Source organism: Copadichromis virginalis, linkage group LG7 (assembly GCF_057382275.1).
Source record: "Copadichromis virginalis isolate Kocher_CV1m ecotype Utaka linkage group LG7, C_Virginalis_male_GT1.1, whole genome shotgun sequence".
Classification (NCBI taxonomy): Eukaryota; Metazoa; Chordata; class Actinopteri; order Cichliformes; family Cichlidae; genus Copadichromis; species Copadichromis virginalis.
Genome location: NC_140624.1, coordinates 54,820,971 through 54,838,560, shown reverse-complemented (window position 1 = coordinate 54,838,560; position 17,590 = coordinate 54,820,971). Strand labels below are relative to the sequence as shown.

Below are 17,590 nucleotides of genomic sequence, written 5' to 3'. Positions count from 1 at the left end.
GTAATTTTTCTTTTACTTTAGTTGTGTGACCAAAAATGCTCTCCACCATCACAATTCATGCAAAAGCCAGTGTTTTGCAGAACCTTGTGCTATTGACATAAGCAGCTGAGTCATGTTCACGTTGATACAGAACAGACTTTGATACAGTGGCCGTTCAGTGTCAGTGAAATCACGTCAGGCAAGGAAATTAAAGATGAGGACACACTTCAAATCAGCTGTTATTCTGACCAAAGACCATACCAGATTGATCTGCTTCACATAATTTCAAATTAAGTTTTCCTTTTGAGCTCAATAAACTGTTCACTGACAAAGAACTTTAGTTTTTGCAAACAAATACAAGATTTTGGATGAACCACCACTTTTCAAGTTATCCATAGTCATAAAGACCAGAACATCAAGACCCAGACACAGTCACAAGTTTAATAGTCTTTATTAGGAACATGAGAACTTCAACTAGAATTTGGAGTTGGTAAGCAAGAGTAGGATTATTTACAGGGGCCACTCTGAGGACTCTTTGGTAAAGGAGACCCCACAGTGAGTGAGACCTGGAACAGGAAAGTATAGTGATCAAAAAAATGAAGGGAACTTTTTAATCAGAGTACAGCATCGAGTCAGTTGAACTTGTGGGATACTGATGTGATCAGTTAAGTAAGAGAGGCGGTTGTTAATAAGTTTCAGCCGCTTTGGTGTTAAATACAGTAACAGTAGCAGAACTAGAGGGGCAAAAATGAGACACCCCCCAAAACAGGAATGTTTTTTCTTCTTCATCTTTTCTGTTTTATTTATTTATTTTTTTACTAGTTTTGCATTTTGTTAGGATCAGTGTCATCACTGGTAGCATGAGGGGATACCTGGACCCTACAGGTAGTCCAACTTCTCCAGGATGCCACATGAGTGTGTGCCACTGCCAGAAAGTTTGCTGTGTGTCTCCCAGCACAGTCCCAAGACCATGGAGATTCCAGGAAACAGGTTGTTACTAGGAGAGCTTGACAGGGCCAGAGAAGGTCTTGAACTCATCAGCAGGATCGGTTTTTGCTCCTTTGTGCAAGGAGGAACAGAGTGAGTTCTGCTATAGCCCTACAAAATCACCTCCAGCAGGACATTGGTGTAAATGTCTGACCAAACAATCAGAAGCAGACTTCATGAGAGTGGCCCGAGAGTCCGACATCCTCTACTACCTGTGTATGTATGTGTATTTTTTATATTTATATATGAATTGTACAAGATCAATGGGACCCTAAGAGCCTTCATCAGGAACTCAATGGGGATGTGGCGTACAACACTAGAGGCCAACTCCAAGCCCATAGCACAAGTCACCATCAAGTGCGGGATCTACCAAGGAGATGCTCTGTCCCCACTGCTGTTCTGCATAGGCCTGAACCCCCTCAGTGAGATCATTAACAAGGCTGGCTACGGATACCGACTACGGAACGGAGCAGTTGTCAGCCACCTCCTGTACATGGATGACATCAAGCTGTATGCCAAGAGTGAACGAGACATCGATTCACTGATCCACACTACCAGACTATACAGCAATGACATTGGAATGTCATTCGGACTGGAGAAGTGTAGTCGGATGGTAACAAAGAGAGGGAAGGTAGTCAGAACTGAGGGGATTGAACTACCAGAAGGCAACATTGCAGACATAGAGGACAGTTACAAGTACCTGGGGATCCCGCAGGCAAATGGGAACCATGAAGAGGCCGCTAGAAAAGCTGCAACCACCAAGTACCTGCAGAGGGTCAGGCAAGTCCTGAGGAGTCAGCTGAATGGTAAGAACAAGATCCGGGCCATCAACACGTACGCCCTGCCCGTGATCAGGTACCCTGCTGGGGTAATAGGCTGGCCAAAGGAGGAGATAGAAGCCACTGACCAGGGCCGTGCAGAGAGGTTTAAAGGGGCGGGTGCTCAAAGTTAAAAAGGGGCACATTGAACCAGACTGAATAACAACAACACACATTCATCAAGAATCTAATATGGGCAACAAGGCAAAGCAAACGTCACCGATGTTTTACCTGATGGGTACATGGTAAATGGCCTGCATTTGTATAGCGCTTTTCTAGTCCTTAAGGACCCCAAAGCGCTTTACACTACATTCAGTCATTCACCCATTCACACAAGCTACATTGTAGCCACAGCCACCCTGGGGCGCACTGACAGAGGCGAGGCTGCCGGACACTGGCGCCACCGGGCCCTCTGACCACCAGTAGGCAAACATGGGGTTAGTATCTTGCCCAAGGATATTTGGCATGCAGCAGAGATCGAACCACCGACCTTCTGATTAGTGGTTGACCTGCTCTGCCACCTGAGCTACAGCCACAGTACAATGTTGCTGTTGAGGGGTTTCTGCTGCTCCTGCTGCTGATAGTGCTGGAGGGCAGGGCTGTGTTGATCTGAGACTGTAGACATTAAAAAGTCCATAGGAGAGATGGTAGCTGATTAAACAAGTATCATGAGATAATAACAAAATGCAAAGATTAGTGACAGCGCTTGGATGTCTTGCCTGTGAATCACTCTTTGCTTCTCTTCTTCCTTCCATCCCATCATTTCATATATCACTCTCCACTTGCTGTCCATCTGAGAACAAGGCACAACTTGCTATTGCAATAAACTATAATTTAATTATCCACACCTAACAACTCTTGGACTTAATCTAAATGATGACAGAAAAATGTTATAGCCCTGCCTTTAGTAGCCTCACACAGCTCCTGCTGTTTCCAAAAACTCATTGATCAAGTCAGTACATGTCTGTGCCTTTGTAAGAGTTTTAATAACAAAAGCCAACACAGATGCCATGAAGCACCTTTTTAAAAGCAATATTAAATCAAAGATGACAGATTTATTAACATTTATGCACATTTACATCATTATTTTCAAAGAAAGTGATTTATATTATTCACAATTAATTGTAAAATACAATATTCTTCCATTAAGTTGCAAAAAACATAGTGTCATGTGCAGAATGCCGCAGTTGGTCCATTCATATGTAAAATGCAAAAAAACAAAAACAAAAAAGGGTAAAGAAAACTCCTAGCACTCGTTGCTCGTAAACGGGCAGACCACACACACTTGTGCAATGTCGTCGTATTCGTACGTCCTCTTCAGAAATGTATCTGTGAGCCTCAAACCAGAAATGCTCTGAAACAAAGAGGCAAACACACGAGTAAGTCGGTAAAGAGCACTTTGATCTGAGCACACGGTCAATTGTAAAGTCTGGATCGTACCTGCAGACCCTGGACGGAAGACAGGACTGTGAGGGGCAGTGAGAGGAAGGCGCCAGGACTAAGTTTCCCCAGCTGTCGCCCTGATATACCACACCAATGGATAGAACTAGTATTACACATCTCTAGCACCAGGTCCATAGTTCTTTCACTGCAATATCAGAAAAGCAGAGAAAAGCTGGTTATTATGGGCTAATTCAACCCCTCAGTGAACTGAATAATACTAAGGGTTGTATTATGAGGGCGATTTCATTTTTCAGGGGTTTCTACCTGCAGTTGGTGATTTTACAGATGATGTCAAAAGGTTCTTCAAGGTTGACAGTGTCAGGAATCAGGTCTAAAGACAGCCGAATATCTCCATACCCTGGAGCCTGGAGGACACGTGGGGATTAAACTGTATTTTCGTTCATAAGAGGATACAGTAAGTGAAATGAGCGCCTCTGTTCTAGCAGTAGGCTAACAGATCAAGATACCATTCTTTGCAGCTGACTGGTCTGTAGCCTCCCTCTTTCTCCAAGATTGGTCTTCCATACAATGTCCAGCTTGCCTATGACCGTCACTCCCTTGATGATGCCGGCCTTCTCTGCGTACTCCGGCTTTGGCTTCAGGCAGTACAAATACTGCCGTGTGTCCATAGGCTGCAGGTAGGACATTTTCCCAAATGTGGACTCTCTGCAGAGGAAAAGTTACAGCTGAGTATTGAGTGTAAAATGTTATCAAAAATAAGGACACATGTGTGTTTGTTTTACCCTTTGTCTGCTTGTGTGACCGTGTTGAGCTCTGTAACGTTGTACATCATGGATGGCTCTAAAGACACTTTCTCCATGAACATTGGCGAGGTGGTAATGTTCTGAATCTGCGCTTCCAGGAACACTTCATCTGTCTGAGCGCAGAAGCACAGCGTCACACTAACAGGCTATTTGATGTTAGCCTTTATAACAAGCTACATAATCTCCAAGGTGAACTGAGCAACATGTCAGGTATTAACAGCTGGGTTAGGGCTTTTGCCAATGTGCCAGCTTCAAAAGGATGAGCTCATATTTTAAAGTTTGTCTTAAAACGATATTCACATGCTCACAGAGGCTGTTAGAGTTTCTCGTGGTTATTTCCCCGAGGGAAGTGGGTAAAACCTCCTGATCCAGCAAGCACACTTGCTTCATTGGTTCTCACAGCACGCGCTACTTCTTTACTGGGGAGCACATCTGTGACCCGTTGTTGTCACAAATGTGCTCTGAGACTTTGAGGAATGATACTAAAAATATAACTTCTGACGCCGTGTAAAAAGAAAAGACAGACCACAGATGCTGCGAGTGCTGCTCTCGAAAGCAATTAATGTTCGACTCACTGAAAATGACAGAGAGCAATCAGATTTTTCTGTTTTCTTCTAGGAAACGTATGGAAGTTTCTCACAGCCAGCATGGACACCACAGATCACAGGAAGCTGTAACTCTTACAGACATCTGAGAGGTGTTTTAAGACAGACTTAAATGTGAACCTTAAATTTCTTTGGTCATATAGGAGTTATACATTGAATGTCAATGAGAAGACTGGCATTAAAAGAAAAACTTTAACTGAATCCTATTAAGTTTGCTCAGTGTACCTTTGAGGACATATTAGTACAATTGTTGGTCGGCAGGTGCACAGTACGGGCTGCACAGTGAAACATTAGTTTATCAAACATCAAGCAGTTTGGCTTATGAAAGTATGTTTAGAAATGTTTGACTTTATTTGTTCAGTACTGTCAAGACAGGAAATGTGGAGCAAGGTAACGCCAGGCAGTAAATGTCTGGCTCTACCAGTTTAGATCTTATGGTGTACAACTATACTTCTGGGGCCACTGAGCGACCCTAGTTATGGGTTCTTAGAAAGCTTAAACTAGAACCAAAAAATAGAAAAATAAAACTTTTGCAAGTGTACACCGATTTTATAAATATATAAAATTGGTCAGCTCAAAAATGAAACCATTTGGAAAGGTTAAAAGTATTGGTATTGTGTAGTAACAGGCCAAATTCAATACTGCTACTCAGTCGCTCAGCAGTAAGTAAAACAATAAGTTTATTAATATTCGAGAGCAATCATTACCGGTTAAGAGTACAGTTATTTCCTTGTGCAGAGGCATAATAAATGCATCTCAAACGTAGAATCAGAGTATTTTCTTAATCCCTGAGAAAGTTAGGTTGTCACATAGAAAGAATTTAGATGCCTGAAATGTGGAGAATGTTCTGCTTTCCTATTTTAATTAGGAAGCTACTTGATGTTCTGGTTGAGCAACACTCAGATGTCTTTACAACAGTAAACTTGTCTGTGCAGCCACAACTGTAAAGTGAGAAACAAAAAGAAGGAAGCGTGGATAAGTTTGTGCCTGTTATTCATAAGTGACTTGATCATTCTGAGTGAAGTTAGTGTGAAATCAGCCAAACCTCACATTTTAGTGCTTATAGTGAAAGACTTCTGTCATTGTTGGCTGTTTAACTATTAAGAGCATAATTGTAGTGATACAAAAGTTAAAGTGGACCTATTAAATTGCTTTTTGTAGCTCAATATTTTATTCTCAGACTGCACTAGGGCAGCGTTTCGTGATTCACAGCACAAATTAAGTAACTTTGTTCTGATTGGCTGACCCTTGCAAACAGAAGGTTGGAGAGCAGGTGGGTGGGGCTTCCGCGCTTATAGTCTGAGCTGTTTGATTAGATGGCCACATTAGGGATGTCCACTCTCTATGACAAAGGAAAAAAACCTGTGTGAAACTGAAGCAGGTTAAAGCCTGTGATCTTTGCACACTGGCAGCCCTGAAAGGTCAAATGGAGTGCAACTTAAGGAAACACCAGCTAACAGAAAAACACTGTAAAGTAACGTGCGCTTTAATCACATGATTCATATCATAGTGTAGATACATGCTTGCTATTAGCCGTTTACCGTTGTGTGTGCTTTTGCAGAGGTTTTTTGTTGGTGTTTAACAGGAACAGCATATGAAAAGAGTAATAGGTCCACTTTAAAAACGAGCAGCGCTGAACTTGCGCTACTACATAATCATTCACATATAGACGAATAGATACGAGATTAATCATAGCACCTTCTGTGATGCTAACCGCAATCAATGCCGTACCCACTCACAACAATGTGACACCACAAACACCGTGCAGGATCAGTTTGAAAGAAGAGGAAACAAAGAGAGGGCAAAAGAAAAAGAATGGAAGTTTATGTCAAGGGGTAACAAACAACTGAGTCACTGAAGATCTTTTCTATATTCAGACTTTCTTCCATTCTTTTACTTTGCACCTTTGTATGAGCTCAGAAAGAAAGAGTGTCCATCGCCAGAAATGATTAGTAGAAGCTAATGTTCAGTGATGATAACAGAAGAAACAGTTACCACAGAACTGAGGTCGCTCTAATGGAGAAAATAAAATACAAGACAAGACACAGTAAACAAATGGAGTTACATGCCAATGTTGATGACAATGAATATTTGCAATACACGAAGCTACTGATATGAAAATGAGTATTAAAAAAAAATTTAAAAGGGGGGGGGGGAGCTTAATGCCTTTATCCAGGAAAACCACTTATCTCCAGGATCATTTATTCACCTGGAGGCACACAGGTTTTCATGGAGGCCTAACTAATGCTAACTGCCTCTATTGTAAATGTTCCTGACTATAAAATGAAATAAGAGCTTCGCAATGCTGCTTGAGAAGAGCTAATTTACCTCTGCGTTGTAGAACTTCGTCTTCACATCCAGCGGCTTCAAAACCTGATTAAAAATAGATTGCAAGCTGAACACTGAAGTTTTCTCATAAGATACCGCCATCGAGCTGAAAATAATATTTCCATGCAGCACTGTTTAGTCCAACTGGAGTTTTACTGAAAGTGGGAATCAGAGTGACAGAAATTCATCTAAAGGAAAGGCAGCAAGGCTACAGCTGGTTATTGAACTGAGGGCAGAAGATTGCCTGACACCAAACCCACACAGAGGAAGGCAATCTGTTGTAGCTCTGTGGCATTTCTCCACTCATCTCTAAGCTTACTCGTGACTTTACAACCATCTCCTAATTAGAACACTGAGCCATAACTTACCTGGAACTTGAAGAACTTCCTAAAATAGAGCTTCTCCCCTTGCTGGGTGGTGTAACTGACTGCACAAACTAAGCTGGAAATGTGAAAACAGCAACAAACAAACAGGATTATTATTATTATTATTATTTTTTTATTACTGGTGAGTTGGGAAAACATTTCGGGAGTGGGAACACTCACATGTGTGTCCCAATTTCTTTGACTTCGTGGTGAATGACATCATCGATGCAGCATTCGGGTTTGAGCTCTGCGACTGCCGAGTTTGATGCGGAGAGATTCAGCCTCTGCGAGCTCGTCTGTAGATCAGCCTACATAGGGAAACACATCGTGATTACGTGCGAATGGAAGACAAAGCGCACAATCTGAACTGAGCAGGTATTCCTTCTTTACAGTACCTTCACCAGAATGTCTTTAACAACTTGGCTGCTGTCATTATGCACGCTTATGTAACTGGAGAAGGTCTCGCCGAGGAATATATTTCTGTATGATGTGAAGACAAGAATTCGTTTTTTTTTTTTTTAAAAAGCACTTGCTGCTGTTTTTAACTTTAAAGAGTTACAGCTGATTGGTGTTTTACCCAAAGTTCTGTGGTAATGTGAGCATCTCTCCCAGCATTAAGGTCTCTGCGCCTTTGATGGTGGAGGGATCCTGCCTCATAAGCTGACCAAACAAGTCCCCTGTGGAGACAAAAACATGGGTAGGTAGGTGTCATGGATATGTATAATGTAGTCCAAAATTTGGCTCCCGCACATGAAATTTGAGTCCTCACTAAAGATTTACTATTTAGAGGATAAGTGATATGAAAACAATAAGATATACATCTACCTGCACACTAACAGAATTGGCTTTGGAGAAACATAATGTATGGATATCTAACAGGCAGATGCTCTTCTGATGCTGTAAGGCAGCGCTGCACAAGGTGAGCGCTCAGTTTGCTGCAAGGAGAATGAGAAAGCTAAAGAAAGACGCTTTGAAGATGAAGTTTCAAAGCAGACTGAACCTGAAAGGTAAAACCATTAGGTTTCAACGTCTCCTTCTAATAACTCCGCCTCAAACATCTTGTGTTCAATTCACTGAATAATATGTACTGTGGTTAGTTTTATGACAGGTTCTAACATCTTAATATAAGTTTCCACCTGATGCCCTGAGAATAATTTTCTCTTCATTAACTTTAATGTATTTAATAAAGACATGCAAGATTCTACCCTGAATATTATTAATATGTTTTGAGTACAGTTTTTTTTTTTTTTTTTAAACTGTCATAACTTCTAAAAGGACTGAAAAATACATTTTAAGACTGTAACCAAATCAGTTTCACATCAACTCCTACATGCTTGATCACAGAGGGTCTCGGGTTTCAGTGGACTCACAGTTTGTGACAATGTTTTTTTTGGCATATTCACTTCACTCAACTCTGAATGGGGACATCCAGCCCCTGTGTTCAGTTCAGTGTCCCTTGCTGATACTCAGATCACCCAGTGATGTGTGTGTTCATATTGGATTTAAAAAAAGAAAGAAAGAGAGTTAAACTAAACTATTACATAGAACAGTGTGTTTCTCCATTTCACAGCTATAGGATACATTTATGTGTGTTAGAAAAGGACTAGATTAGAAAGTGATTATAATACAGAAATAATTTGATTAAATTTACAATTCAATTTTATTTATATAGCAGCAAATCACAACAACAGTCGCCTGTTGGTCCATATGTATAATGTAAGATAATACAATATAAATATGGACCAGAAAGCAACAGCTAGAAGACGAGCCTGGCGTCAAAACGAGCCTAACAGATGAGATCTTTCATACGCTGTTACTTTTTTTTGAGCAACCATTATTCCACATGGGTTTTTGACCCTTCCAAAATATGCTCAAAAACATTTTTTCAAGTTTTTCCTCCAGTGAAATTTAATAAACAGATTAAACATTGAGAGTACCAATATGTGTTTCTGTCAACATTAGACATCATACAGATGCTACTTCACTGAAGCCAATGCAGAAGTACCTTAACCCTGTATTCTATCTGAAGGCCACCAGATGGCAATAGCTGCAGTTGTAAAAAGACTTATTTATAATATTGAGGTAAATTTTTACTTAATATACTAAAGTTATGGTCCCAGAAAAAAATCCTGCTAATTTTAAAAGGGTCAGCTGAAGGTACCGATTGATTTTTCAATTGACCCAACAAGTTTCCAAGAAAAAGGAATGTTTTTATACGAATGCAATTCATCTTTAAATCTCTTTAAAAATAAACTATAACTTCCCTACTACTTACAGAAATAGGTGTCCAACCTAGACTCGTCAGCACATTTTTGATTTATATGGACTTCAGTTACCACTGCACTGCTCTGTGCTGCATTCAACCAGAAGGAACTAGAATTACTGCTTAGCTGTTGAATGCCTCTGCCAGCCAGTCAGTAACTCACTTAATAAATATAATGATGATTCTGAAGAGGTTTAATAAGAAGGTATAAACTATACTGATGTTTGGCCAATAAAGGTTTAACTAATGACAGCAGGCAATCCTTCAAATATGGATGTTGCTACAAAAATGCCAGAAACAGATGCGTAGCACACACATTTTTAACCCAGCAGCAGAAAAGGTCTTAAATAACTGTAGTTTAAAGATGGAAGATTATTGTCACAAATATAACATCTGGCTAAATTTTTGCAAAGCTACAAAGCTAACCTTTGACCTTGTAGTTGTCACTTTTATCCTTTTAGACATTTTTGCAAAAAATTGTGACATAATTAGCAAATTAACTATTAACTACTACACCCACCCCAACACAGACACACCTGTTAATATTCCAGGTTTTTGTGATGTTAATTAGACAACAATAAATGATTTCAAAATGCTCCCACCTTAACCTGCACAATCATTTGAAAAAAGAAACAAATCTGTTCGAGGAGAAATAAAAAAATTAAATAAAACAGTGTGCACTCTCATAACTACTTCACGTTATTGAATCACAGCATTCAGTTTTCTTGGGTACACACTCGACATCAGTTAAAGAGACTGATTAACCCCCAGGTAAAGTTCAGGCGTTCTAGTAGGATTCGCCTGACATTTACTCACTTGCCTGCTACAGGAAAAGGTTGGCACCCTCGCAGAGAGCTTGCAAAGCATCACACTGATCTTATCAGTCGCCAAACGTTTACAGAAATAAATTCCACGGCATTGAAAATACCACAACACAGAGCACAGTAAAGACTGCGTCATCAAAAAAGTGAAGAAAATATGGGATGACAGTGACACTGCAAAGAGCTGGACTGGATGACTGTGGTCTCATTTTTTAACATTACAAAAACCTGGCACTTTTTATATCCACTGTATGGGCAAACTCAGAAAACATAACTCAGTGGCTGATAGGGAATAATAAAACAACAACAGAAACTTCTGATATATCAGAAATCTGTTCACTATTTTTATTACATATTATATCAGTAATGAACTGACTAAATATTAACTGATAACTTATGGCAATGGTGTGGGATTAAATAAGTGTGTACTTCTTCCCACTCCCTTTCAACATGTAAATGAATCAGAACGGTAGCTATATTGAAATGTATTGACTTTTGTATAGTATTTTTTCTCTCTCTCTTATTTTCTTTACTAAATGTAACTGTATATCGTTTCCATGTTTGAAATAAATTAACAACAACAACAACTTTAATGTGTCTACCTCTGTTTTATAGCATTTGGACAAGCTTGATAACATGAAAATATTAACTTTTTTTTTCTTGCCCAACAAGGACTCTATTGCAGACACAGTATCTTGTTTTCGTTTGTAAGCTGACTTGAGTGGGATTTCCTGGTGCAACCACAGAGGATGTTTAAATGAGTGTAAAAAAAAAATTGAGGAAGCTGCCTGACCAAGTTTGGCCTCAATACTTGTGTTATTTCCTGTAGTGGAGTGCAATGCTGACGTGGACCTCTGAAAAACAACAGCATTAAAAAAAATAAAACATCAACAACAAAAAAAAACCACTTATCATTCAGCTTCACAATGCTTGACTGTGAGCTTCTCGAACACGATCATGAATTTACAGAGGTTGGGAAAAAATCTCTCAGATTGTTGTATATGCATGTAAAAAGGTGGAGATTTAATGAACAAGAAGCTTTTAAGCGTTCAAACAGATTTCTCCTTGAATTAACTTTTCCATTTTACACAATGCAAACAAAAGCATTAGACTACCAATTTAAAAACAAAAACAACCCACAGGCAAGGGATTATACCATGGACACAAGGCTGTTGTTTTACTGTTCTTGTCTTATTTGATCTTCTGCGTCCTGATAAACATGAGTATGAGACCTCTGACTAATAAACTGTCATTACTATGAGTGGTGGTACAGTGGCTCAGCCATTGTGGTTTCCTCCTACTATCCCACGTCCTGCACTGGATTGATTAACATCAACTGAGCTAATTGGATTCCCTGATAATATCATGATGCTCAGTCTCACAGACCTGACCCCTGTTGTTCTCGTTTGCTACAGCTCTGCTAAAGAATATGGAGTGAAATTCATTTCAGGCTCGGTGGGTGGAACTCTGTCTGCAAGTTTAAACAGGCTCACCTGGCAGATCTCGATCCTCGCACGTCACCGGCAGGTTTGTGAAGAGAGTGGGCTTCGTTAAGCGCATCACTGTAAAGTAAAGTGACACTGGTTAGCAGCCAATTAGTGACCAAGCTGATATTTTCACATGGATTCAGGAGCCTGCATTCAAGAATGAATGCTTACCAGTTACTGAAATCACTCACAACAGGGGTGTATCTAAAGATTATTTCAACAAAGAATCTGCTGACAAAGAGAAGTTCTGAGTGGGAAAGTGGTGGTCTGACATTAAAATTAAAACGCACAAATTATACAGGTTTTGTGTGAAGGACAACTATATGTTACCTTATCTGAATGCAACTTTTACAACTCCCTCTCTAGGTAAATGCAGTAAGCCTAAAGTTCCAGAAGTTTGTTTAATAGTCTCAAAACTGTTGTAAGATGCATTTCTTACACGCTGTTCACTGATAAAAAATTGTAACTGCCTAACAGATAAAATGTTCTGCAGTCCTCACACAAATGTCAAAGCCCAGGTCCATGAAGTGCTCTAAAAACAGGGAATAAAATCTTCCCTTCGCTACTGCATAAAACCTGTAGCTGTAGTAGCTAATACTTGAGTAATACCGTTAGTATTCTGACTGCTGCACAGTTTGCAGGATATCACTTATGCTCAGAATTTCTTTTTGCGGGTGGTGAGCTGAAAGCTAACAAAAAGAAACAGGAAAATGAACACTTTAACTTCCCAGAGTTCTTTCTTTGAGTCCGATTCAGATTCAGATTAGAGGAAGTAGAAGCAAAAAAAAAATGTTACCTCGAGAAAAAAAGTCCAACCCAAGCAAACAAACAAAAAACGAATTAGTGCAATAAATAAATTAGCTGCAACAACTAAGAGCACAAGAGAGAGTTAGCTTACACTATGACACAGTTCCTTAAGCTACACTTTGCTAAACAGGGTCTTTAATATATGTTTTAAGCGCCCCAAACGAAAAGAAAAGTCTTTAAAGTCGCACCACTGGCCATCAGCCTTGTTTACACCTTCACAAAAGTAAATGCATGATATTGCATTAGCTAGCGCCACTAGCAACTTGAAGCAGCAGCAAATGACAACAGCGCGATACACTGACACATCTAACCATGAAGACAACCTCTGTAGTCACAACATATATGTTAACAGTAAAATACCTTTTAATGCGAGCAGGTGCTCCTGTTTCGCCTGATTTACATCCATTTTGACAGTGAAAACAGCCTAATCAGGGTGATATTAGCCACTCTGCTAGCTGCTTATGTGACAGGCAGTTTCTTCTTCGTCATGTCATTTAGGGACAGGATGGACACCCCTGACATGTTATACTGCCTCCAATAGTGCGAGATGGGCGTTACAACAACAGAGAATCTTTTCTTTTCGTCACCGTTGATAAATTGTACTTTAGACAATTTAATTTATATTACCATATGTTTTATTCCTAATCCAAACCGCGAATAAATAGATAAAACGTGATATTAATGATAAACGTCACTGACATCTAGCGGTGAGAAGAGGCATTACATTCGGCCATAACCTCTGCTGTGTTGAAATAGCAATAGAAATTTGTTAGTTTTGCTTCCACGGGCACGGCTTGTAAGCAGCACCAGTGTTTTCATCTGCATGCAGCAAACGGAGAAGCTGAGCTACAGAAAAGCTACAAATTTGTCAGCATTCTGATTTATAGAGCAACAATTCCAGTGTCAAATAAGATGATATGAGATTTAGTCAGTTTTCCTCTTAAAAAAAGAAGGCACTGTGCTGTCATCAAGTGAATACATGAGCATTTACTGCGCAGTTTCTCACTGATAATGGTTATGTAGCATATATACATCGATCAGGCATAACATCGTGACCACAGAAGGAAGTGAATGACACTGATGATCTCTTGATCATGGCACCTGTTAGTTTGTGGGATATATTGTGGAACAAGTGGATATTTTGTTCTCACAGTTGATGAGATAGAAGCAGGAAAAATGAGCAAGCATAAGGATTTGACAAGGTGAATACTGGCACCATGATCCCCTGTGTTAGAGGAATGCTTTGGAGAATGTTCTGCTGGGAAACCTTGAGTCCTGCCATCCATGTGGATGTTACTTTGACAAGTTCCACCTACCTAAGCCTTGCTGAAGACTATGTACACCCTTTCATTAATTACGGTATTCCCTGATGGCTGTGCCCTCTGTCAGCAGCATACAGTGCCTTGCCACGAAGCAAAAATGAATGGTTTGAGGAGCACAACAATGAGTTTGAGGTGTTGACTGGGCCTCCAAATTCCTCAGATCTCAGTCCAATTGAGCATCTGTGGGATGCTCTGGGCAAACAAGTCTGATCCCTGGAAGCCCCACCTCTTAAAGGATGTGCTGCTAACATCTTGGTGCCAGATAGCATAAAGGGGGCCAACACAATATTAGGCCTGTGGTCATAATGTTATCCCTGATCGGTGTATATATAGAGTTTATGTCCTGTGGAGTTCCTATGGACACAAGATAACATGAATGACTAAGCGCAAGGGTGAACAATTTGAATAAAGTTTCCTTGTATATTGCCTCCACTTATTTAGAATAGATCAAAACATGCCAGCATCCTTTCACTGTGTAAATCTTCACATGCACAATAATACTCCCCATTGTTATCAAACTTGCCAAGTGTACTGCTGTTAGTTATGACTATTGCAAAACATATTTAAAGAGCCTTAGCGTGACAAAGTTACAACAGTTGTGTTCATGGAAACACTTGTGGTGTCAACAGAAAACAAAATAAGGCACAGAAGTGAAAGGATATCGAACAATTCTCAGCACTGTTTTGTTATTAGGCTCATTTTGCACACTATGCACTATTTGGTGTTTACATGTTTTCTTCTCTGCAGTAATTTTTCTTTTACTTTAGTTGTGTGACCAAAAATGCTCTCCACCATCACAATTCATGCAAAAGCCAGTGTTTTGCAGAACCTTGTGCTATTGACATAAGCAGCTGAGTCATGTTCACGTTGATACAGAACAGACTTTGATACAGTGGCCGTTCAGTGTCAGTGAAATCACATCAGGCAAGGAAATTAAAGATGAGGACACACTTCAAATCAGCTGTTATTCTGACCAAAGACCATACCAGTTTGATCTGCTTCACATAATTTCAAATTAAGTTTTCCTTTTGAGCTCAATAAACTGTTCACTGACAAAGAACTTTAGTTTTTGCAAACAAATACAAGATTTTGTATGAACCACCACTTTTCAAATTATCCATAGTCATAAAGACCAGAACATCAAGACCCAGACACAGTCACAAGTTTAATAGTCTTTATTAGGAACATGAGAACTTCAACAAGAATTTGGAGTTGGTAAGCAAGAGTAGGATTATTTACAGGGGCCACTCTGAGGACTCTTTGGTAAAGGAGACCCCACAGTGAGTGAGACCTGGAACAGGACAGTATAGTTAGTTAAGAAAGAGGCAGTTGTTAATAAGTTTCAGCCACTTTGGTGTTAAATACAGAAACAGTAGCAGAACTAGAGGGGCAAAAATGAGACACCCCCCAAAACAGGAATGGGTTTACAGGTGGAGGTCACTGACATTTTTCCCTCATCATATTTTCTGACTGTTTTTTTTCTCTTTTTTTGGCTAGGATTAGTGTTAATACTCATAGAATGAGGAGATACCTGCACAGGTAATCCAACTCCTTCAAGATGCCAGATGGGTGGGTCCGGGATGGGCGTGAGGTTCTGGGGGAGCTCCGTCTCTGGGCTGGGGCCCGGGCCGGGCCTCGGGGGCTTGGGTCCTGGTTGGTGTGTTGCCGGGGTTGTGGGCGGGTGGGTGCATGGGGGCCCAGCCCTGGAGCAGGGTGCCACCGGTGCATCGAGCCACCTGGGGGGCTCTTCAACTGGTGGGGGAGATTGTCACATCTTGCAGGAGCTTTCCTCTCTTCAGGAGCTCTCTCTGCAGGAGGGGGAGATACAGGAGAGGTGGAGGAAGATCTCAGCCTGGGTGTTTATTGTCTTATGTAGTCTGGAAGATGAATGGATGGTGGGGTGGGTGCAGTTTTCTCTGTGGTGGGGTTGGGTGGACTGTCCCGGGCTCTGTGGGGCTGGGAGGCGCTGCTGCACTGGGCCCCGGTCTGGATGGGCCTGGGCCCCCTTTCCCTGGCGGGTCGCGGAGTATGGGGGTGCCTACTGGGGTCAGCGGGGGAGCTGGCCCCAGGGAGGGGTCACTTGCCCCTCCCTTCCTTCCCTCCCCATCTCCAGCTGCCTCCCTCTTCCCGCTCCACCACAACCACCCACATATGCAGGACCTTGGAGTAGGGGTATGTCACCAGGGTGCAGAGGAGGCTACCCCCCCCTCTGTCCCCTTCTGGCTGCCTCTGCCTCAATTTTATCCCACAACTTAGACATTCACATTACTCACACTCTCATTACACATACATATAGGATCTTGGGGGTGGGCACGATACACGGAGTCCAAAGTACCATCAGGGTGTACACCTCACCCCTGGCGTCGTTGCCCACCTCTCAATTTTAAATACACGTAGACATTGAGGGCTAACAGGAGGGACCATGCGCTTACCTGCTGCTCTCTGGCAGGTAGCTCCAAGCCCTCCTGGGTTTTAAATGCACCTTAGAACACACATGCATCAACACTACAATGAGCGGGTGGAGGGAGGTTTGGAGTCTTCTCTCACCCCCATTCTCTGCGACCTGCTGGAGCGGGGGGGCTAGGACTAGGAGGAGGAGTTGGCCGTCCGACTGCGGTCTGGAGTGTGGGGCCTCCCTGCTGCTGCGGAGTCGGGGCGGTCTGCCTCCCCCCACCGCAGGGAAAAGGGTAACACCACCTGGGTCTGGGTGCAGTTCCCCCCTCCAGGGGCAAGGGTACCTAGACCCGGTTTGTAGAGTACACTTGGGGAGTGTGATCGTGTGTACAGCGTCTCTTTATGTTTGTCTCCACGTTGGTTGAGTGTGGAGTAAGTGCATATGAGAGCATGAGGGTGGGAATGGATGTTTGTATCTGTGTGTGCCTGTATGTCTGTGTCTATATGTCAGGTTGGGTATCAGGCGCCACCTCTCTGGGGACATCTCAGGCCCTCCAAGGTTTGGAGGCCTATCTCCCCCTACCACCACTTCCCCTGCCAGTGGCGGACTCCCTCAGACATCGGTGCGTTGGTGGTTCTTTGTGTCTGGGGATGGGCGTCCAGGTACACACCGGCTCACTCCTTGGCGGCCGCTTATCGGGGCCTGGAGCCTGGGGCTCGCTCGGGCCACTTTGGAGGTGGTGTGCCCCCGGCCTCTCGGCCTGGGGCTCGGTCACTCAGGCGCAGCTGGCTGCCGGCGGAGCTCACGGGCGCGTCACTGCAACTCCCCCTGGCTTCTGCTCCGCGGCTGCTGAGTGAGCCCTCATCTGGGACTCTCCTCAGCTCTTTCTGGGACAGTGGCGCGGCTGCCCCTCTGTTGGTCTTCCTTGGTCTCTTGTGTTCTGGGGGCCTCTGGATGTCTGGAGTTTTGATCTCCTCCATACCTGCTTCATGCCCTGGAGGACGGGGCTGTGGCCCCCCCACACCCTCTAGCAGATCATTACATGAAGGAACCTTTTAAAAAAAAAAACAAGCGCGTCCATGCTCACAGGTGTACACACGGGTGATCACACCCACAAACTACACCCTTTTTGGCTCCTACCTCAAAGCACACTGTGTTCTGTTGATCTTATGTGCTGCACAATAATGTTTAACATTTAGTATTTAC

The 17,590-nt window shown here is 42.1% G+C and overlaps 1 protein-coding gene across 2 annotated transcripts; it reads right to left on the bottom strand.

Annotated features, from left to right (window-relative positions):
- Positions 1-414: 414 nt before the first annotated feature.
- On the bottom strand, positions 415-13,166 carry trappc13 (trafficking protein particle complex subunit 13). 2 transcript variants are annotated; one of them, XM_085464242.1, is made up of 13 exons: positions 13,028-13,166; positions 11,867-11,935; positions 7,867-7,966; positions 7,685-7,769; positions 7,470-7,597; positions 7,293-7,365; positions 6,925-6,969; positions 6,592-6,609; positions 3,971-4,104; positions 3,695-3,893; positions 3,492-3,592; positions 3,225-3,372; positions 415-3,138 (listed from the first exon to the last, which is right to left on the bottom strand). In XM_085464242.1, the coding sequence occupies exons 1-13, from the start codon at positions 13,071-13,073 to the stop codon at positions 3,031-3,033; spliced, it is 1,254 nt and encodes a 417-aa protein (XP_085320368.1). In that variant the 5' UTR covers positions 13,074-13,166; the 3' UTR covers positions 415-3,030. The 2 variants fall into 2 exon arrangements, with proteins under 2 accessions (XP_085320368.1, XP_085320369.1); XM_085464243.1 differs by lacking the exon at positions 6,592-6,609.
- Positions 13,167-17,590: the final 4,424 nt, after the last annotated feature.